The sequence below is a fragment of the Denticeps clupeoides genome, chromosome 3 (assembly GCF_900700375.1).
Source record: "Denticeps clupeoides chromosome 3, fDenClu1.1, whole genome shotgun sequence".
Lineage (NCBI taxonomy): Eukaryota > Metazoa > Chordata > Actinopteri > Clupeiformes > Denticipitidae > Denticeps > Denticeps clupeoides.
Genome location: NC_041709.1, coordinates 10,695,587 through 10,719,590, shown reverse-complemented (window position 1 = coordinate 10,719,590; position 24,004 = coordinate 10,695,587). Strand labels below are relative to the sequence as shown.

Here is a 24,004-nt window from a genome sequence, read left to right as displayed (position 1 = left end):
CCCGGTCCGCCAGGGTGCCACTGAGCAAAGCACCGTCCCCACACACTGCTCCCCGGGCGCCTGTCATTAAGGCCACTGCTCACTAAGGGTGATGGTTAAAAGCAGAGGACACATTCTGTTGTGTGCACCGTGTGCTGTGCTGCAGGGTTTGACAATGACAATCACTTCACTTTCACAAGGCTGTGACATTAGGAAATGTGGAAAAAGTGATATACTGCGAATACTTTCCAGATGCAGTGTATCAGAACATTCAGGAGATCCGGGGATACAACTAATGAACAGCTCTTGCAACAGGGTAGCTATGGTTCCTACTTACGTTTTGGGAGAGGTGCAAGCAGACACTGAAGGCAATATTTTTAAGCACAGCACTTCAAACTAAGCGTGGGCCGTGATCACTAGTGTGAGGTCAAAGTTGTCCTCAGGATTTACATAAATAGATAGAACAAGAACAAACCGCTTGGCAGTTATTAGTATCATGAAGAATAGAAACTGTCCACCTTTTCTGTTTTCTGTCTAATTATTTCTGTCAGCCAAGCCACAAACGTTCATCGTGGTTTTATAAAATGGGAGGATCCCAATGATCGACAGCTTTCACGCATGCCACTTCCTCATTCCAGATGATGCAGCTGCCACCAGTAAATACACCACATGCACCAACAGGTTGATCTATTAAAATCCTGAGAAGGCCTGAGACCATCCAACAAACAAGTCCCATGCGTAGCACTGCAGAAAGAAAGACGCTCTGCATCTGCATTGTAGGTTACACACACACACCTACGTATAAGCGGCACATCAGCACGTGGCGAGACAACCTGCAAGTGAACCCATACTGTAAAAGGCAGTGCTGCGGCATTAAGGTCACGTCTCTCATTATGTACTCTTCATTAGGACAAGAAATCCCCCCCCCCTCCTGCATTTGTCAGCTCATCGTCTGCGGTGTTTTTCATTGTCCGTTTAGTCCCATGTTCCCCTTTGCTGATGGCCGTAACGTCTGGTGTAGCCGATAATCCTGAGGGCGGCGCGCGATGGCCGGGGAGTTGAGGAGCTGCGTGGAGATGGGCGGAGCCGAAGCGGGACTCGGGGTGGGGTTAAGTCTATGTAGCCGTTTCTCTTCGTGGCCCTGTCCTTCCAGCGCAGACTCGCAGACCTCCAGCAGGGATAGCACCTGTTCCCTTAAGGGCACCCCTCTATACCTGCGGCCCGCCAGGTAGAAAAATGCCTCTACGAATGCCTGCAAACACATCCCTGTAGAGAGAGTAGAAACCGTGAGGATTCCTGGTTGTTGCTGCTATTAAAAATGAGATTAATTACAAAACCTCCCCAGTATTATGATTCATTCATCAGTTTGCTTCAGTGTATTATTCATTAAACGGAGGGCAGTTTTAAATCCCACACTGACTGAAGGCACATTTTCATGCATTTTTTTAATGAAAAGCATCTATAAACCGCAGACAACAGCTGGGCTGGGCAGCAAGGGGCAAAATATCTGTAAAGAGTTGCGCTTCTCAAAGTTTTTACTGCCACCTGGGTTCAATAGGCACGAGCTGGGAGTTCTGAACACGTTCTTACGGCTGCGCAAGCAGCTCCGCCTTCAGAAGTCGTCAGACTGGCTGTCTGTGTGGAGACGGCAGCATGGCATCGCTCGGCACAAAGGCGCGCTTTACAGCGCAAGTGCTGATCCTGTCATCAGCGCGACACTTCAGACAGCGCCGTCACACTTCTGAAACCGCCTAGAGTGCAATCCCATCAGACCCAGATGGCACTGACAAAGCTGGAGCTGTGACTGAGGAAGTCACTGCCACTTTGGGACTGGGTTGTTTAACCAGTGTGTGTGTGTGTGTGTGTGTGTGTGTGTTCATGTAAATGTGTTTATGTATGATCAACAAAGTAACTGGCAGAGCCCTATTATCAAAGTACAGTTATAGACACATGGGGCATGTTCCTTAAGGTCAAATCAAGTATATCTTAATTTATGGCTTTTGCTACTGAGCAAAGCACAGTCCCCACACACTGCTCCCCGGGTGCATGTCATGGCTGCCCACTGCTCACCAAGGGTGATGGCTAAAAGCAGAGGACATTTCGTCGTTTCACAATGACAATCACTTAACTTTCTGATTCTATTAGTCTCCAAAAGTATGCAGAAACACACAATGGTCTGCTAAGAACTTAACTGCCACAACTAATGTGGCCTACATAAATTAGAATTTGGATCCTCAATATCTCAATTCTTATCAAACCATTTCTCCCAAATATCAAATTGAAATCCTCCCAATCTGGTAACACTGAGCAAAAGATCCTGCAGGTGAACAGTGGACAGTGATTAATTGATTGATGGATGGTGGATGGATTGATAAATGGATGGATTAGATGATCAGGTACAAGAAACAGAAGATTTCTATTTGTGGAAGTATGTGTGCATAATTGAGAATCTGGGTAAATATGAGAAACTGGGATATCAGAACTGGGCAAATTTGTGGAAATTTTATATTAAAAAATAAGCTTAAGTGCCAAAATGCAGCAGAGAAAATGGACCATCTGTCCCAGCCGGGGGTGAAATTCTGCATTAATTAGTAGGGTGCCATGTGTCTGTGGGTGTGAGGACAGGGTGGGTGTGTGGGCCTCTACCAAGTCTGTTAGTTTGTTTGTGGATGTGCATATGTGTTTTTGCAGGAGCATCATTAGGGTGTGAACAATGCTTACAATTAGTTTCTGCGCCAGGTCATATTTCACTATTACAAATTACTCCCAGACACACTAAATGCATGAACACACAAAGGGGTTAAATGTCCCATGACATGCTGATTTTGTAAGCTTTTATATAGGTCTTAGTGGTCCCCTCATACTACAGCCCCTGACAAAAGTCTTGTCGCTTATCTATTTTGTAGAAACACCTGCTATTAACCTGATTTTTAATCAATTGGTATTAGAAATAGCTCATATGAAAAGCTAAAACCAAACCAAATGATGTTCAATGCATTGAAATGAATTAGTTTCACTGAAAAAAGATCGATCGTTTAATCAAGACAGAAAGGTCAATTTTTTAGCAAGACAAAAGTTTTTATACAGAAATTGAACAAATTTACTGCAAATACAAAAATATGTCAGCAAATTAGGTAGTGGTGCTGTGAGATCCAAATTGAATATCTTGTATCTTGACTTCCATGAGCTTGAAGGACCACATCCATGCGGTTTGGCAAGGATTCATACAATTTATTGATGAAGCCATCAGGAATAAAAAAGAAAGCAGTCTCAAAGAGTTCATCAGAATTCTTTGATTTCGTCTTCCATGCTTCCTCTTTCATCCTACCCCACACATGCTCAATGATGTTCATGTCTGGTGACTGGGATGTCCTTGAGCATCTTGATCTTCTTCACCTTGAGAAACTTTTATGTGGAGATGGAAGTATGTGATGGAGCACCATCCTGCTGCAGAATTTGGCCTCTTTTATGGTTGGGAATATAAAAGGTAGCAAAGATTTCTTGGTATTTCAGACTATTGATGTTGCCTTCCACCCCGCAGATCTCTCACACACCCCCATACTGGATGTAACCCCCGACCATGATTTTTCCGACACCAAACTTCACTGTTTTCTGGGTGAATCTCGGATCCATGCGGGCTCCAGTAGGTCTCTTCACCTTGAGGAACTTTGATGTGGAGATGGAAGTATGTGATTGAGCACCATCCTGCTGCAGAATTTGGCCTCTTTTATGGTTGCATATCTCTCCAGTCTCTTCAAATCTTTTTTTTTATCCTCTGTACTTGACACTGAGACACATTGAAGGTGTCTGCAACATCAGCAGTTGATCTGGTCTTCAGCCTCTTGATAATCAACACTTTGGTCTCAGGATGAATCTTAGGCATGTTTGCAGAGGTCTAGTTGCAGTTGATGTGAAGGTCTAGTGTACTGGGGTTCTTTTTATACTCATATGACAAGGCATGACAAAAAAATTAACTCAATGGGTTTTACCAAGCTTTGAATATTAGTATACTTTTTGACAGTTTTGTTTTGCACTGAAACATTATTACAAAAGCTGTTGGGAATAAAATGAGCCATTTCTTGTAAAAAAAAATCTTGATTAGAAATCTATTTCATCGGCACTTGAGGTCAATTTGTACACAAGCGACAAAACTTTTGTCAGGGACTGTATATCTATAATACTATATCTAGTCTAAAGTTCAGAAATTCATGTAAAAAATGCATAGAAAAATATACTCAAGTACCAAATGATCTTTTTATTGTACTCAGCAAACAAGGTTCTTACCAACTAGTGTCAAGTTCTATATCCATTCATGACTAGTGCAGAACGTTAAAATTGCACTCCCGGTGTAAACTAGTATAAGCATTATTTAAATGCTTATAATATAAAAACACATTGTAACTCAAATCCTACCAAAATGAACACAGGTTGGAGGAACTGGTCACATGACCGGTAGAACAGCTACCTGCTTCTTTGGAGTCCGGCAGCGTGCCAGTCCAGCGGCGGGTGATGTCAATGTAAAGGATGTCCACAGACGCCATGGTGAAGCTACTGCTGGTCAGTTTACAGTTCCTGTAAGAGGAGAGTTTTTTTAACCTGTGTGAGTGTGTCTTATGGGTAAGGTTACTTTTTTTGGCTTGATAAAGAAAAGTACCTGTTTGTATTAGAACATTTAGTAAATATTGATAAGAATGGTCTTTACAGGTTTGTGTGTTTGTGTAAAAATAATAGATATTATACGGAGATTTGGAGGAGAAAAATATTTTTCAAAACTGATGTTACCTGATGAAGGTACGAAAGGCAGTAGGCCCCATCCTCATAGTGCCCTTGACTCCTAGGAAGCGCAAGAAGAGGGTGGCGATGTGCTCCACAAGGCGCAGGTAGTTGAATTGTTTGGTGTATTTGGGAAAGACCTGCTTCAGGCAAAGAGAGGGCAGGGCATTTTCCTCCAATGATCCGGCCTCAGGAAGGATTTCTTCCGGATCTGGATGAGGCCTACAGCAATCGAAACAGAAAAGAGAAAAATGGCTTTAGGATCACAGCACTGTCCATTACATGGTGTATTCTACTATTTTGTTTTAGGATTCGCATGCTCTATTCAGAAAATGCTAAATTTGAGTAAAACAATACAAATTTGATATTAATATGGAAAGTGTATATAGCTGATAGTAGACAAGATACCTAAAAAAAATCATTTTACACTTCACTCATAGAATGAGATAATTTGGCTTCCATTTATTAATAATAAATAGATAAAGATTCAATAAATAAAAAATGAAAGGGGGATATTACACATGGGTTAGTTTAAATGTTAAGCCCATAAAAGCGAATATTACACATGGAATGCTGGAACTGATGATCTAATGTTAAGTGTCAAACAAAAATTAAACTGAATAATACAGGCGAGGAAAGATATTCCTGTCAATGTCACTGTTGCTATGCTGCATTCACAGACACAAGGTGTTACTGAAATCATTGGCATTGTTGCTAAGCAACCTCTGGAACGAAGCAAATATTGACTTTACAAAGTGATCTGTTGTACAAGTTAGAAGTGATTCTTAAATATATATCTGACAACATAATAAGTTGATGTGTGTGCTGGTCATTTTAGGTGTGGGTGACAATCGGCCAGAAAAACAACAATGTTGGGTATGGGGAGAAAAAAAATCTTTCGGCCATTATCACATTCTATTCACCAGATTATGGCAAATCATCAAATCGGATTCTAGACACGTAAAAGCGAATAATACAGTGTCTTCAGGAGATGCCTTCTATTCAATTCTGAATCTTCTCAACTCAAGTTGCACATTGAAATGGAAACATGAAGATCCCTTCTGGACACAGCACTAGCACAGGCTCAAAAAGAAGATCAGCACCCTGGACAGAGTCCTTCTGTTTTTCCTTCAGTACCAAGAATTCTACAATCACTGGTGGCAGGGCCTGCAGGCTAGAAGATGTAACAGGTCAGCACATCTGCGGGCCATGTAATCTCACACCAACTGTGTTAAAAGCGCACACTCCTGGAGTTCAGGGTCAGCTGCTGATCTTGTCAATCATACTACAGGTTTCCCACTGCCTTCATCCTCCTTCACCCGGAATCTGAGACCTTCCTGCACTTTCAGACTTTCCAAAACTTACCTCAGCTGAAAGTAAATCAAGGCAATATCAAAAAGAATGTGACTAAGATGATCAACCCTGGATTTTTCACATGAACATACACTGCACTCTTTTGCACTACATAAAAACAATATATAAACATTTTCATATATTCTACTAAATTGTATAATATTCTACTAAATGTATAATAAATGTATAACACTCTGAAAGCCAGTATCTGATTTAAGCCAAGAATTTAATATCTGAGCTCAAATACCATCTTACAACAACATTTCTCAGACTACAGAGGAAATTCCTTCTGCAGATCCATTCACTTAATCCTATAAGGTCTCCAGCACTCTCCATCACTTTGTGTCTCCAGCACTCTCCATCTCCTGTGTAGAGCAATGGAATGAAAGAGGATCTTAAGGATCTTTTGTTCTTACAAAGATCATATGTGCTTGGATATGATTGGCCAAATCCTATTCAGCATTGTAATGGCATAGCAAGGCAGATTGAGATGGATTCCTTAAACCAGCTTGAGTAATGGTGTCTGTGAAAATGGGCTACAAAAACTTGCCTGTCGGACTAAATTATTAAAATCAGCATATGTCTCTTCAGAAGAAGAAAATTATCTCCCTATAGCTGAATCTTAAAGGTCACAAAATCCAAATGAGTGCCCAGTTATTTTCCAATTCATTCATTTCTGAATAAGTGAAGATTGCAAATTGCCAACAAGAATGTGCATTAGGTCAGGAATGAATAGTGAATGTCAGACTGATGAAGTCTGCATTTAACCCATCCGCCTTAGTGAGCAGTAGGCATCCATGAAAGACGCCGGAAAAGCAGTGTGTGAAGAGCAGACAGCTGAGAGAGGAACATCCAGCTACAGATTGAGGATAAACTGCATGCCACACACTGGGTGAAATAAATAAAAATACATTTTAATTAGAAAGTTAAACATTTACAAATTAAAGATATTTTACAGCATTTAACCCTGCAAATTGTAATGTTACATATTGTTTGTAGGAGATAAAAAAATGAATTGTGCAACTGTACTTCACAGTTCCCGAGGTAGGTTCTATCATGGTTTACCTTGGGGAATCTGCATCTCTCTCTCTCACACACACACACACACACACGCACACACACACACACACACACACACACACACGCACACACACACACTTCCTGCAGTGACCTACCCTGTGCCATGGAGACAGAGGCAGATGGTGAAAAAGGTCAGGGGGCACAGAGAACAGTCACACACACACACCGAATCCAGTAGTTAGCACTAGATTGTGACTATCGTAGAATAAACTGTACCCCACAAAAATAAATGATAATAAAAAAAAAACAACATATATATATATATATACACACACACACACACACACACACACACACACACACACACACAGACATGTATCTCTATGGGAAGACCCTGCAAAAGACCCTAGTTCACTCAGTCTCTCTATCAGACACATTTGTATCAGGTAACACAGACACAGGCCATCAGCAACCCACCCACCATCCCCTGCAGCAGAACTGATTCAAGAAAAACCAGTGTTACACCTGCTGTCTGTGAGAATCAACAATAGGCCACAACTCCAATCATGCCACAAATTAAATAGAGCAAAAATGGGGAGCACTATTAAAATATACACAAATGAAATACACAATACACAAATATAATATGCTACACATGTATATATTTACATTTACAGCATTTATCAGACGCCCTTATCCAGAGCGACTTACAATCAGTAGTTACAGGGACAGTCTCCCCTGGAGCAATTTTAGGGTTAAGTGTCTTGCTCAGGGACACAATGGTAGTAAGTGGGATTTGGACCTGGGTCTTCTGGTTCATAGGCAAGTGTCTTACCCACTAGGCTACTACCACCCTATATATATATATATATGTGTGTATGTGTTTATTTACACACTTACAGGTGCTGCTCTGCTGACTTGTGTCCAGTACATGCTCCAATTCCCTTGTGATTTTGTGTGTGTGTGTGTGTGTGTGTGTGTGTGTATGTCTGTGTGTATAGTATGTATAGGGTGATCTGACCAAAAACTGTAAAAATATGAGCTCAATTTCATTTGTTGCAGTATCCACATCATGATAAAGATATAAGGAAATAGAAGTAGAAAAACGCTCATTTCGGTGTACAGAGTAAGTGGCGCATTCATGAAGTTGTGGAAAAAATTCATCTATTTTTTAATTGTTCAAAATATTTTGCTACAGCTGTCAAAATGAATGCATTATTAAGGAATATAAAATATTAAATGTGTTAAAATGCATTAACGTCATTAACACATCAGCATACTGTTTAACTGTGGGTTGTTTCAGTTACAGCAATTGACAACACTCATTTATATCATGTCACGATCCTCACAACTGTTTTGTTGGTGACTGCAGATGACATCGCCTGTTTTGAAATTGCTGTTGAGTTTGTTAACTATAAAGTCGTTGTTATGCTTTGTCTTTAAATGGCACAGAATTATTCCAGAATGCTGTCTCATTGCCCTTCTGTAATGATGTGCAAAATGAAAGCAAATGAAGCACAGAAATAGGCAGTAGATGGAGGAAACATGGGCCTGTCTTCCCTCACCAAATAATGGGCTGGGCGTCCACGCGTCACTGCTTTCACAGGTTTGCTTGTGTTTGTGCATTGTGGGTGTGGATGAGAGAAGGCTTTTGATATAGTGTATTCTGATGCACCCTACCTGCACACCTACTCATTTGCATTGTAGAACAAAACTAAAGACAAATGACTATGAACGAACACATGGGAGGTTTTGTATCACAAAAAAATAGTAAACAAGGCAAAAAGTTGAACATTTGAGGTTCCAAATCAAGGAACTTTAGCTGTGATGGCAGCATTTTACACTCTTGGCTTTCTCTTCACCACCAAGTTTGCCAACAGTCCTGAAGGTTTATGCTGAACACTCTCTTTTCACTCATGAAGTGTCTTTTAATGACTATAGTGAATAAAGTACTTGGAAAAAAAACATATTTATCAAACATACTTCACAAAGACCCAGAAGACGTGGGTTCAAACCCCACTTACTAATACTGGGTCCGTGAGCAAGACACTTAACCCTGAGTGTCTCCAGGGTGACTGTCCCTGTAACTGCTGATTTCAAGATCACCAGATTTTTGCGCATATTTTTTTCCAGGACCAGAAAATGTAAAAGATGCTGTTTAACATGCTCTCTGTCACATTTTGATTGCTGGCAGTACATGTTTTTTCAGCGCTGGGCCAAATCTAATAGCAAAATAAATTAACATTCAACGCAGACACATACAAGCACAAATTTCTTATTGACAGTCTCTCACACATTCACACCATATGAATTAATTCCGTCTCAGACTCTCCCCATCGCTCTGTCTCTGGGACACACACGCAGTTCACATTCGAACAGAAGGCTCAGTTACACTCTGTCTGTTGCTCTGACACAATTTTCCTCTCAGGAAAAAAGCACAGACACAAACTCGACAGTTTTATTTCCCTCCAGACCCCAAACTGAGCTTGGGCTAAGAGTGTGATGGGTGTGAGCGTTTGTGTGAAAACGCTTGTGTGTAATATCCGTAAGCGGCGTCTTGCCGCATTACTCTAATTTGTTATGTCATTTTAAACCAATGAGGTGTTAGCCGAGCTCCCATGCTGTTTTGATTTGGATTATGGACCTGATTTGGATAATTACCTTGGGCCTGGGGAAGAGGCTGCAGGATCACAAGTTGGCACGGAGCACGGGTTTCCTATCAGCGATACAGGAGGATAGGGTACTCCTAAAATCCCATCATCACAGTCTAAACCATAGAGAATCACAGTTCTGAGTGGCATATTTTAATGCCACTTGTACAAAAGCATGCATACTAGATGGATCCACTATCCAAATCTGGATTCAGTAGTTATGGAGAGTGAGTGTGAGGGAAATTGGATGTAAAATGTCTTTAATTGTCAAAAGAGTTGTATGTCGAGGTCAGAAAAATGTTTGTCCGCAGCTTTAACTTCAACTGACTCATTCTCAGAAATCAAGAATGCAGTGGAGGCTTATGGCATAATCTGAAGTGGACAGTGCATGACTGAAGAAGAAAAAACATGATGAAACCCTAAAATCTATTGCAGGTAAAATTGTGGTACTGAATATGTCAATATGCTCAAGAACCTTTCATAAGAGATGAAGAGGAATGGTGTGTGTGTTTGTGTGTGTGTGTATGTGTGTGTGTGTATGTGTATAATAGATGAAGAGGGGAAAAAGTGAGGACAAAGGAAGTGGTGTAGGTGAGTGGTGATGTGCAAGGTCAACAAAGGAAAGAAGAATGTGTGGGAGCAAGACAGAGCAGAAAGAAAGGGAATGCAAAAGGGAATGATGAGGCCACACAGTGTAAAATTTCATCACTGGATTTCTGAGATGTCATTTTCGTTTAACAGGCTTTCGGCGGGTGGCCCGGCCATGCATGATTAAAAAACTGATGAAAGATGCACCACACACAGGCAGACACACAAGTGTGGGTTTTCAGTGTGCAAGCTGTGATTGGCTGACAAGGCCACTAGGAGGCTTTCCTCGTCATAACATTTAGAATAACATTTCCCATGGTGAAAAGTCTGAGAACCACCAATCTAGTAATTCAGTGGGTCATTTAGTGGTGTTTTCCCCTATGTGTTGATTTATTCATCAGACTCTCGTGGGTTTTTCTCATTTGATCTTGTTTACAATAGTTCACTATGATGACAATTATCATCTATTATTGATTTTTGAAGGGATGTTTATTCTATCTGCATTATGTCTTTCATCGGTGGTTGAATTTTTACTCAAGACAAATCAGTCATGTTTATATGGTTAAAAATGACCAAATATGCCTGTAATGAAAGTGAAGTGATTGTCATTGTGAAACACTGCAGCCGAGCACACGGTGACACAACAAAATGTGTCCTCTGCTTTTAACCATCACCCTTGGTGAGCAGTGGGCAGCCATGACAGGCGCCCGGGGAGCAGTGTGTGGGGACGGTACTTTGCTCAGTGGCACCTCAGTGGCACCTTGGCGGATCGGAATTCGAATTGGCAACCTAGAGATTACGGGGCCTTAACTGCTAGGCCACCACTGCCCCTGTACATAATTCCCTCTGGGTTCAGTTATTACTTAAGTGATGCCTTTTATAATGTTGCTGGGAAAATTACTCACACTGTGTGTTGCTTTCTCTGCGCAGGGTCAATAAGTCGCAGAGTGTCTCTGATGACACCCACTTTCACCTCTTCATCTACAGGACTGGGCACGTACTCAAACACACCAGGAGACACCTGACAAATTGCAGTATAAACCCCGTTAATGCACAACAGCAGGATTTTGTGTGGAAATGTTGCTGTGGTTTTGATTATTGATTCCTAGCACGATCAATGGAATGGAATATAAATAGAAGTGACAGCAGAGCTCACCTCTTGTTCATGTTCAATCCTCATGCTGGGGTTGGAGTTGACCTCCAGAAGAACCGGCTTCAGGTTCTTCATCAGGAGAATGTCAAAGCCCAAGATCTAATAAATTAAGTCTCAGTTACATCCCCACTGCTCCAGCTTCAGTAGTACGTAAGAGAGTAATTATCACTTATGATAATGTACTGGTAATTAGCATAATCTTCTATAAGATGGTATGAAAGTAAGTACAACACATCCTTGCAGACATCTCAAAAAATCTCTCATTATCCTTATTAAATGAAATCACCACAATACTCACCTGGAAGCAAGTTGGACCCGGTTTCCCAGGAGGAATGTCAGCCTGGTAGTAAACTTTGAGTTCAGGCACCAGGGCGATGACCGTCTTGATGACCAGAGCGATGATGTCAGACCACACCTTTTTGATGTCCACACCCCTGCTGGCCAGGCGGTAGAGGATGCTGGAGAAGGTGCGCTTGCTGCCCGTGTTGCAGCTGTCAGAGTGCACAAAGTTTCCAGAGTGCACATTGAGTGAGTAGTTGGTAAGGTGCATGAAGACATGTGTGAGGTTCTTCTGGCTGGGCTCCTGATATGGCTCAGTGCAGAAGCGAGACAGACCCTCCTTGGCGATGTAGATCTCCAGGGGGTTGAGGGAGCGCACCAGCACATAAAGCCGAACATCAAACTTGAGCTTGTCGACCAGCAGCGGCTTGTGGATGTACTCCTGCACCACAGCCTGCTTCAGCTGCTGGGAACCCGAAAGCAGGCGCAGGTCCCCGGGGTCCCGGATCAGGTAAATGCCATCACCCTGGGAGCCGCTGTCCGGCTTTACAATGAAGGTAGGTTTTGGGGAAGAGTCGCTGTCCTTTCCCAAATGAATCTGGTGAGAGCAAAAAGGAGGATAGAAAAAAAAAAGAGAAAGATGGGGAGAGTGAAAGTGATTTTTAATCATGACTAATTTACATTTATGGCATTTGGCAGTTAGTCTAAGTATTATTTAAAGAAGAAGGTCTCAAGCTGCTGTTTGAAAATACTCAGTGACTGTGCTGTTCTCGAGGGGAAGTTCATTTCAAGGGGCCAAGACAGAGAAGAGTCTAGATGAGTCTCTACCTCGTACCTTCAGCATTGGAGGGACCAGGCGAGCAGTACTGGAGGCTCGGAGTATACGAGATGCAGTGCGAGGTGTAATAAGGGCTGTGAGGTAGGATGGGGCTACTCCATGTTTGGCTTTGTAGGCCAGCATCAGTATTTTTAATCCAATGCGATCAGCTGCAGGGAGGAGTGGGGTGGTGTGAGAGAATTGCAGTCGTGCTGCTACATTCTGTATTAGTTGTAGAGGCCGAATGGCATGCAGAGGTAGACCTGCTAGAAGGGAGTTAAAGTAATCCAGTCGTGAGATTACTTCGGACTGAACCAAGTATCTGGGTGGCCAGATCAGGGCGGATTCGTCTGATATTATAGAGAAGGAATGTTCATGAGCGGCAAAGATTGGTAATGTGAGTTGAGAAGGAGAGTTGCTTGTCCATGCTCAGAAATAATTAGAAATTTGTTCTTCAAATTGACGCTGAATGAGTCTGAAGAGCACCAGCAGCACCCCATGGGGGTGCTCAGGAAGTATGGGGTAGATGGCCTTCAGTCCTTGTACCAGAGGAGTGTGAGTTTGGTTTGCATAGCCGGCAGTAAGTCGGACCTGTTCCCGGTGAGGGTTGGATGAGGATCAGCACCTCCAAATCTGAGACCATGGTTCTCAACCGGAAAAGGGTGGCTTTCCAACTCCGGGTCGGGAGAGAGGTCCTGCCTCAAGTGGAGGAGTTTAAGTATCTCGGGGTCTTGTTCATGAGTGAGGGAAGAAGGGAGCAGGAGATCGACAGGCGGATTGGAGCAACGTCTTCAGTGATGCGGACGCTGAACCGAACTGTCGTGGTGAAAAGGTAGCTGAGCCAGAAAGCAAAGCTCTCGATTTACCGGTCGATCTACGTCCCAATCCTCACCTATGCTCATGAGCTTTGGGTAATGACCGAAACAACGAGATCGCGGGTACAAGCGGCCGAAATGAGTTTCCTCCGTAGGGTGGCAGGGCGCAGCCTTAGGAATAGGGTAAGGAGCTCGGACATTTGGGAGGGAATCGCTGCTCCTCCACATCGAGAGGTTCGGGCATCCGGTCAGGATGCCTCCTGGTCGCCTCCCTGGGGAGGTGTTTCGGGCATGTCCTGCTGGCAGGAGGTCTCCAGGTCGACCCGGGACACGCTGGAGAAATTATATCTCCAGTCTGGTCTAGGAACGCCCTGGGGTCCTGCCGGAGGAGCTGGTGGAGGTGGCTGTCTGGGATTCCCTACTTGGGATGTTGGGATGTTGGGATGCCCCTGCGACCCGGACCCGGATAAGCGGAGGAAGAGTCTGAAGAGAGTAACTGTACAATCAGGAGTCAATCAAAAAAAATTAACATGCTGATTTGCTTCATTTTCCTCTGCCTCTTATATTAATAATAACACACTGAGTTTCAAAAACTACATTCATTTAAAAGTCCTGTTGTTTATTTGAATAATTATAATGCTTAGAGCGAAAGCAGAGAGAGTCATCAAGGCAACGAGTTCACGGGACGTAATGGCAGGCTAATCAAAAGCCTTCACTCAGACAGAGCTCACGGTGGGAACACTCACATACATAAAAGTTAAATCAGATTATCACAACGATATTACAATATTAAATGTCAATCTGGCACAACAAAAAAGTAGGGTGGTACCAGTCGACCAACACAACTGTTAATCAGCGGGTTCAAATTTAACAGGTTTGAGGTTTCCAGTTTTCATACTGAGCCCATGTGATGAATTTTGCACATAGTGATCAACAAGCAAAATAAAAAATATATGCCATTTACTAACCACAGTCCTCACTAAAGACGATTTGTGTCGATAAATGACAGCACAAGGCTTAAAAAAAGTTTTTATCTAAAAAGATAAAAATTTGTGCAAGCACATGAATATGTGTGAGTAGGCAGATCGTACTGACCAAATGATCTGTCTCATGCTCTGTGTCTCGAACACTTCTACCCACATCACAGTGCTGGAGGCATCAACTGTTCACAGAAACCACAAACAACATACTACTGCCCTCTAGAGCTTGGCTGAAGGACTGAGCACACATGAACCCCGAAACGATTCAGTTCCCAACACAAGTTTGGGGGATTTCAGCTACATCGTTGGGCTGCATTAAATTCTTACTGTTATAAATAAACCATCTCAGGCTGGCTGCAGTCTTACACACAGACTGCACGGCTGCATTTACCCCAACACTAGCATAGAGGAGTGCCGAGGAAATCCTGCCAGTTACCGGATCTGCCATCACGCATGTCTTTCACAATTAGCCAATGCTGGCCCAGCATAAACTGCTTAGCCCGGTTTCCACAAGAGCCTCTCTGTCCCTGCCAATTACTACCAGTGCAGCTAGAGCAGCCAGGGCACCAAACCAGTGAGTGTTTCTCCGTATGTGCGTAGGTTTGTGTTGATCTCCACATCAGTTTTTTTTTTTTTATCGTTGCAGTGTAGTTCTCTACCTTGTAGCTCATACTTTATTATCTTTGAAAATGTTGCTGTTGCGTATTTAATTTGAACCTGAGACTCCTGCCACAGACAGGAATAGTGGGGTGAATGGCAGAATGGTCCTCTGTGATAAAGCATTCTACACACATTAGCACCTTAGACAGGAACAGTGTTCAGCAGCAATTGATTTGCCCTTTAGATTTGTGAACCACAACTACAGTGTCAGGGTGGTGAATAACAATTGGGCTTTAGAGCTTCAAATGCAATAAAAAAGTACATCTATTATTGAACCAACATTCAATGCAACCTTATAAAACCAAGATGTTGAATGATTGTGGAAATAATGTTTTTATATTGCTTACTGAATACATTTAGATACTATGAATACCGGCATCACTGTCTTAACCATCTGCAATAATGGCTTTGAAAAAAACGTTCCATTCCAAGTAAACAGCCCATATATCACTTTTCAAACTGTAATAAAGGCCTTGCCTTCAATCAACTTTGGCCCAATCACCCTTGGATAAGGCCGTTAAAGTGCTTGATGTGTCTATGGACCTGGCTCATACCTGGGTGACAAAGAGCTGAAATTCTTCCGGAAGGATCCAGGAGCGCGGATAAAAGTTGTACTCCTCTGGGAATAGCTCCTGCATCGTTCTGACCGCACGACTCAAGTTGATCTTCCGCAACATCTCAACCATTCCTACAGAGAAGTAAAGAAAAGATCTGCTAAGGAACACTGAGACCGTGTGTACTGTTTTCAGCCCATGACATCAGATATTTTCCCCCGAAACACTGGGCTCTGTCCAAATGCCCTCTGACTATAATAAATACAATGCTGCCTGCCCAGCCTCACGGAGGCAGAAGGCTTTAGTGTAGGGCCAATTTCAGCTAACCGCTCTAGCATGAAAGGGTTGAAGGAGGCTAATCACACTTCAGTGAAACGGCTCTAGTTTAAAGGTATCTATCATTAGTCCAACTACACTCAGTAATGGATACTCCGGTGATAAGGGCAGCGATGGGATCGGGGCCACAACACTGCAATTTGATCTAATCAATATTTCAACCGAGAGGAACAAGCGGCCCATTGTGCCAAACACAAAAGTGGCTGTGCACAAGAGTTGTAGTTCAAGAACGGCCATGACCCATATTTCCTGCTCACCACCATTCAAATAAATTCCAGCACTAAGAACCAGGTTGCCAAATCAACTTATCACAGGCAAGGTAGGGCTGGTCATTTCTTTAAATTCTCAGCAACGGCTTGTGCTTTTCAGGGCTACTTCATACAGTCGACGCCCCTTGTTTACTCTTCACACAGTTGCAAAATAGAGACTCCATCCCACTACATACTTTACACCACGACATGCAATTCTGGAATGCTGCTCAGTTCATATGAAATTAAGTTAATCATCTTAAACTTTAAGATGCAGGGGGGAATATATCTACACAGATATATTCAAAATAAACATGCAAATGTGTCTGATGTGAGCTAGTTTGCTCAGACAATGCCATAATATGCTTATTATGTCCACCACTTATATGGGTTACTTAGAACTTAGACAAAAAGAAAAATACATTATTGCCAATTAAATGCCTAAAGAATTTCACTGGAATTTTATCTGAATTTTATCTGAATTTTTAAAACAGAGGGTGCATCGTATGCTTGTGTGTTGTAGCCAATCTGTAACTGGAATTGAATAACCATTTGAATAATGTAGCGGGTTTCTCTTTCTTTTAGCCACACAAACGTTGTATTTGTCTCGTTTTCACCTGCGAGATCTAGGTCCTCAACACAAGATCACGCTACACCACAAATGCCAAGTTACCTTAAAATGGTCGGGTAAGATTGCTTAGAGCCAGCAGCTAAGTCAGTTAGAAAGGCCTTAACCTCAAGCCTAATTCAACCTCCAATTATTTCAGCACCTGAAAGCCGGCGCAGTTATCTTCATTTAACCTTGCTCTCTACAGGTCGGCGTCGTTCACACGCAACATGCAGAACTCAGAAGCGTGCCTCTGCTTTTGGCCATGGAAGAACCCTGCATGAGAAAGGCGTGCTCATGCACTTGAACCACTCTGTATGCTTGTGCATGTACAGCGACATCCAAGAGGGAGCAAGCAAGTCACTGGTAATAACCGACGTAGGGCCCTCAATTTCTTTCTCCTATGGCTGTATATGTAAAAATGTGCAAAGAAATGATTCCGAAACTGACACATTGAATGCAATGGTTCATTATACCTCGGAGGTTTGCCCAGTGTTTTGTAAAAAGGGAGTGAAAGATTATTCCATATAGTGGCTATGCTACTTTGACCATTGCCATTTTGCCACGGAGTCATCACAGATTCACACCCAGGCTGCTGAGATAAGGCATGAACATAATACCTTACAGCCAGTCTCGGGGCAAATCATGGCACCTAAATATGCTGACCTCGGCTGCACGGGAGCTTTCAAATTTCTCCTCCTCTGCCAGTGTCTCCGGATGCAGTGCTAGTCATACTAAATCGGATCTGTTAACCTTCCACTAACATTCGCTGAGAAACAATAGCGATAAATAATTAGCAACACTGTTATCAGAAGGTTTCGTCATACCTGCCCCTCCTGTGTTTTGTACAGGTATAAAGCAGAATGCTGAAAACATCACATCATTACCTGATGTGGCCATGGGTCCAGGGAATGTTCACATACCTGGGAACTTGTTGACCTGTCCAGACACAATGTTCTCGTTGTCATGGAAAGAGACGCCATGCCAGTAAATGTCACAGGCAACACGGCGACCCAGCGGGAACTGCGCAAGGAAGAAGAAATGGAATATGTATAGTATAGGAACATGAAAGGCTGCAATTGTGGTTCACCACACAACATTTAGACACGTGGCTGGCTGACAGACCAATGAAGAACTGCTAGAGATTGATGAAAGACTGAATTCAATGGAGGGACGGCACTTTACAAAAACAATTCTAAGACATGAAATGTACATTTTCAGGTCTTAATCAATTTTTCCCCAAATGTAAGGAAGCAGTCAAGACTGTTTTCAATCCCATCTTATTAACTTTACCTGGCCCCATACATCATTAGGTTGTTAACATGCATCTGATCCCATTTCACCAGGGGCTGCTTCAGCAATTGGGCTCCAGGACTGAAATATTTGAAGATTTCTGAGGACACTAGAGAGCCCATTTCAGAGCTGACATTAACCTACACAATCCCAGAAAAGGAAGCAAATGACTGCAAAAGCTGGAACTTGCAACTTGCTGTATGGTGTTGTCATGGGTCATGCCATGATGTTAGATAACTGGTGTTTTCTGTAATGCATTCAGCGTTTCTCATGCCTGATTTGCTTGTGTTATACAGAATGAATTCAAATGAATGAAACTGTAGAATGCTCATTACTTTACTGATTACCAGGCTAATGCTGCTGTGGCACTCCAATAAACAGGACCAACAATACTGGGCACATCTGTTTTCACTGCTTGACGTCCATATTCAGAATTCTCCCGGAAGCAGATTAAGGCATGGGCAGTCATTCATGGTGGCAAGGGCACCAAATCGGGTTGTAGATGGCATGAGTGCAAGCGACCTCATTTAAATGTTAGTTTTTTTTAAAACGCTAAATATATAGACATGTATGTCTACCAATAGGGGTGAGGCGTGGTCACCAAAACAGAGGTTTGCCCAGGGGTACCAAACAGGCCAGAACAACTGCTGTGTCCACCACAATTTCAGTCTGTTTAGTTTGAGCTATTTGTAATTTAAGTTCATTATTTAAACAAAGACATGATTTAAAATAAATACAACAGCTTAATGTAAACTTATTGTAATACCTATTAAAGTAAATGGATAATAGACAGTATAATTGTTGCTTCAAATTTGCACTGTTTAAGTTACTGCACCTAATCCTTCTGTAATTAGGTAATCATTGAACTGGGTCAGAAACTGGACAGGGATTAATGTTCTTCTCTGTAACACCACGGACACATTTAGAATCATAAATAAATTCTAAATGAAACTGGCCAAACTCAGGTCTTTTCATGGGTTGGTGTTCAATCACAATTTTTCATCCAATAGATTGTTTATATCTGCATGAAATAATCTTGTTATAATATGTAAAGGTGCATACAGGGCAATTGTTCCATTATTCTGATTGGACAATATTTCACAAATGTGTGAAGACCATCCAGTTTAGTGCCATTGGTTGAGGCTGTCTACGCACCAAAGATCTATACACTGATATTAACGTTTGGGAGGTATACATGGGTTAAAATTCATGAATTATAAGAACATTGTATATGATTCACACTGACACGGCATGACAAGCCATATTATTTATAAAGTTACAGAAGTAAAGTGCCTTTGAGGTGGGCCTGAATAGGATAAATTATGCATGGAACAGCAGCTTCCCTTTTCACCGTGGGGGAGAGAGACTGAGACAGACAGGTAGGGCGAAAGTAATCTGATGCTCATATGAAAAGTGCACATACACCGAACACTACCAGAACCTTAATCCCAATCCAGCGCCTTGACTGTGAGAGGGGACTAAAGGGCTATTGGATTATCCTAGATTAGGGGTAATCATTTCCCACTGTGAAGGTAAAGCCATATGCTGAAAGTCAGCTGTGTTCACCGCGTTAAAAAATGCTGTGCCAGCGACCAGCAAAGTAAGTCCTTACAGAAGCCAGACGTTATCCCTGGCAATTTAGGCAAGTGGTCTTCAGCACATAAGAAAAGTCAATCTTTTTTATTCTAATGGAAGCAAAAAATAAATAATGATAACAGTGATAACATTTGACAAAAAAAAGAAGACCACCGATATGTTTTTTCATTGGAACGGAAGGAAATTTGTACGTCTTCACACAGAGTGTCCAAATGGCAAGTGTAATTGTACACCACTGGCCTGGGCTGACTGTACATCACCTATCTGGATATTTAGGGGTATTCTTTCATAGTGCCGTGCAGCAGGCAAATCTGGCTTCTCGATGGAAGCAAACGCAAACAGAAGGAAGTTCGTTCTCATGCCTTCTGGTTCAAAATCTGGTCCAAATCTGTCTTAATCTCCCTGCCGTTGCCTAATACACCTTTAAAAGTGCAGTTTGCTGGTAACACTTTCTACTCAAGAGGAAAGACTGGGCTGCATATATTGATATGACATTGACATTGCTGCCACAGTATTATTACCACTCTGGGTGGTAGTAGCCTAGTGGGTAACACACTCGCCTATGAACCAGAAGACCCAGGTTCAAATCCCACTTACTACCATTGTGTCCCTGAGCAAGACACTTAACCCTAAGTTGCTCTAGGGGGGGACTGTCCCTGTAACTACTGATTGTATTTATTGATAAATGCTTTAAATGTAAATACAAATGTACTATTATCACATTCCATTTCATTTTCCAGGTCTCAATTATTTTTTAAATTTGAGATTTTCTCAAATGTATACAGTTTTAAAGAAAGGAGCACATTTATTTCAACATCTTCAGTGTTATTAGACTAAACATTTACCTGGAATGAGACCAGTAAATATCATTAATGGCATATGTAACAAAAGAAAAGTGTACATTTCAATCTTTGCAACTACAATCAAACATGCCACATTAGCAAATGGACCAGTTTCTGCCATGACTGCTGCATGACCAAAAACAGAAGATCAGACAGAGGTCTACATTTTGGATCTTCATCTCCTTGGCGTGTGCTACAACGCATGAGGAGCACGAGGAATAGCTTCATTTGACTTTACCAACACGCATAATTAAATGTTACTTTGAACAGCAGTGCTGGAGGATGTACACCAATGATCCGGATATTTAGGGCTATGCCTTCAGAGTGCCATGCAGCGGGCACAATTGCCAAGTTTGAATTAATTCAATAAATCAAGCCAGAGGTGCATAACATGATACGTGGCCGTCAATTAACCATGACATTTACATTTACAGCATTTATCAGACGCCCTTATCCAGAGCGACTTACAATCAGTAGTTACAGGGACAGTCCCTCCCTGGAGCAACATAGGGTTAAGTGTCTTGCTCAGGGACACGATGGTAGCAAGTGGGATTTGAACCTGGGTCTTCTGGTTCATAGGCGAGTGTCCTACCCACTAGGCTACTAACACCCTCATGAGGTTGCACACGCCTTAATAATAGAACAAAAGGCCTGTAGATAAAGGTGAGCCCTTACCTCTTTCCATTTCAGCTGCCTTATGCTTAGTTTTAGTGCCTCCAAAGACGTTTTGGCTTTAGACGAGTCCACGGTGACTGGCCTCCTTTTCTTGGCAGGTTTGTTGGCTTCCTCTTTGGACAGCGGACTCATAAGTTCATTCTCTTGGTGGCCGGGCGCCGCATTCCCATTCGCCTCAGTCTTTCCCACCAAAACCTTCCCAGTCCCTTTAATCTGCAGGGCCTGGTCGCTGTACAGGCGCCGCAGTAATTTCCCTGCGTTCGAATCTGACGCCGCCAGTGAATTCTGATCTGAGCCCGGCTTAATGTTAGTGTTCCTGCCATAGCTGCCCGGCTTACCGCGACTTTTGCTCCTGTTCCTGGTGGCGACACCAGTCCTGGAGGTGTCCCTTCGGACACTCGGCGGCGTCGACGCTGGACACAGGAACGCAGGGGGGTTTATAGGCCGCACCCGTTCCTCCTGGGCCGTGTCTGGAGCCCCGACTTCACTGGCAGATTTCATTTCCTCTAGTTCGATCTTCACTTTCACATAATGATCGCTCATTATGCCGACGAAGAACAAAAAGTGCTTTGGAGCGTGTGCGTGAACCCACGACGTGAGCGAGATCTACGGAGCCCAGCGGGTGTGAGGATTTAAGTGCACATAAGAGGATAGTGCATAGCAATAAAGCCTGACCAGAAAGCTGATGGATGCCGGGACTTGGTGAGAGTGGCAGGAAATGAATAACGATACCGGGCGGAAAAACACATATTGTCCCGGCCAGCGATGACATATATATATATATATAAATAAATGTATTTTATTTTATTTTATTTCATTTAAGTGTCCCCATCGCATGACCTCTGAACTCGCCACAACACTTCGAAATATCCCATCCCCGATTACCTAACGCTTCAGAAAAGAAGGGCTACTGCGGCGTCCCGAGTGTCGGACCTGCGGCGAGTCTCCGTCATGCAGTGCGGCAGCAGACGCGCCTCGGCCCGGCCGCCGCTCCCGGAACGCTCCGCCGTGTGCGCTGCGCCGCCGCCGCCGCTGGTGTTTGGTCCGGTTGGCAGACCAACCGACGGAAGCCTTCGAGGCACAAGGCGGCGAACATACTGCACCAGACACAGCGCGTTACATCGGAAAACGCGTTTTTTTTTTTTTTTTTAAACCGGCAAGACACACAACTGGAGTTATGTTATTCTCTCTGAATATTAATTACAAATGTTACTCTAATTCTGAAATGTGTGAATACGTAGTTAAATGCATGTAACCTGTGAATTATTTTGTAGAAGAATATTTATATTGCCAGATAAAAAATGTAAATTTATTTTTTCTGGATAAAACCCCTTAAAATGCTCAGCACCATAGACAGCTCCTAAGCAACTATGTAATGATGACACGTGTTACGTCGTCGTGGTTTTTAGCCACAGTATGGCAGCATGACTCCAAGGCAAAAATTATTTATTTTCATGGCAAGATTCAATTCATTTGAATTTGCGTTGAAGATGCCGAAAAAAAAGGAAAACCCCCAAAGCTAGAACTGTTAATATGTTTTAATGGAGCAATTCAACTAATCTTTAAACGTTTTTGTAGAATATATTGAATTTTATATCGAATTTTATATTGTTTATATACAACATTTTAGAAAAAGTCGTAGCCCAGCAGCTGAGCACATACCTAGACAGCCTCAACAGCGTTTGACACTATTGATCATGCTATTCTCCTTGACAGGTTAAAAAATGTTGTTGAGATTAAGGGAATAGACCTTGTATGGTTCATATCATATCTGACCGATTGGTATTAGTTTGTGGACATCAATGGTGATTCGACTTCACATAGTAAAGTACAGTTTGGTGTTCCACAAGGTTCTGTCCTAGGTCCTTTGCTATTTTCCTTATACATGTTACCTTTAGGCCATGTCATGGAATTAGCTTTCATTGCTATGCTGACAGCAATGCCAGATAAGAGGCAGCAGCTGAACAGAATAGAGAATTGTCTGAAGGATATTGCTCATCAACTTTCTTCTGTTATACCCTGCTAAGACAGAAGCTCTTGTACTTGAGTCTCAAGCCACCAGACATAAGCTGACTGACTACATCATAACTCTGGATAGCCTTTCTATCTCACCAAGTACAGAAGTAAAGGATCTAGGTGTCCTCATTGATGCAGGTCTCTCATTTGATTTGCATGTAGATAATATCACTAGGATAGAATTCTTTCACCTTAGAAATATTGCAAAGATAAGAAACATCATCTCCATGCATGATGCAGAAAAGTTGGTCGATTCCTTTATCACATCAAGGTTAGATTACTGCAATGCATTACTGTCACGTGCATGAGTCTCGCTCCACCTTACCTAAGAGAACTCTTAGTTATTTACGACCCGCCACGCCCCCTGCGATCAACGGGTGCAGGGTCACTACTGGTATGCAAAATACAGAAGGTCACTGCTGGGAGCAGATCCTTCTCCACTAGACCTCCGCAGTTGTGGAACGGCTTGCCGGTCAGTGTTCGGGACTCAGACAGTCTCAGTGTTTAAATCTAAACTGAAAACACATCTGTTTTCTCTGGCCTTCTGTTAAAATCCCAGACACAGTGTCAATTATTAAGTCACCCTGTTAAGCACAGACAGTGTTAAATTCACCTTAGTTAGGCTGTCCTAGTTAGGGTATCAGGCCACTGTTGCACAAATATACCATCAGTGATACAATGGCACCGTCTGCTGCTGCTTCTGTTTGTTCCCACGAAACACAGAATCAAGCGCAGAGACTACTCCAGTGAAGAGACCAGCAGATAAATC

At 42.6% G+C, this 24,004-nt stretch overlaps 1 protein-coding gene across 2 annotated transcripts; it reads right to left on the bottom strand.

Annotated features, from left to right (window-relative positions):
* Positions 1-111: 111 nt before the first annotated feature.
* ttll11 (tubulin tyrosine ligase-like family, member 11) lies at positions 112-22,266 on the bottom strand. 2 transcript variants are annotated; one of them, XM_028974825.1, is made up of 9 exons: positions 21,220-22,266; positions 17,737-17,836; positions 15,623-15,756; positions 11,816-12,394; positions 11,521-11,616; positions 11,270-11,385; positions 4,762-4,974; positions 4,430-4,551; positions 112-1,245 (listed from the first exon to the last, which is right to left on the bottom strand). In XM_028974825.1, exons 1-9 carry the CDS (start codon positions 21,760-21,762, stop codon positions 944-946), a joined length of 2,205 nt encoding a protein of 734 aa, XP_028830658.1. In that variant the 5' UTR covers positions 21,763-22,266; the 3' UTR covers positions 112-943. The 2 variants fall into 2 exon arrangements, with proteins under 2 accessions (XP_028830658.1, XP_028830659.1); XM_028974826.1 differs by having other exon boundaries at positions 4,445-4,551.
* Between the last annotated feature and the right edge of the window lie 1,738 nt (positions 22,267-24,004).

Excerpts from the sequence above, each read along its gene's own strand:
- ttll11 (XM_028974825.1), bottom strand. The coding sequence starts at position 21,762 with ATGAGCGATCATTATGTGAAAGTGAAGATCGAACTAGAGGAAATGAAA. Across the intron at positions 11,386-11,520 it reads GGATTGAACATGAACAAGAG|GTGTCTCCTGGTGTGTTTGA; the intron begins GTGAGCTCTGCT and ends GCAATTTGTCAG. Across the intron at positions 4,552-4,761 it reads GCCTTTCGTACCTTCATCAG|GAACTGTAAACTGACCAGCA; the intron begins GTAACATCAGTT and ends CTCCTCTTACAG.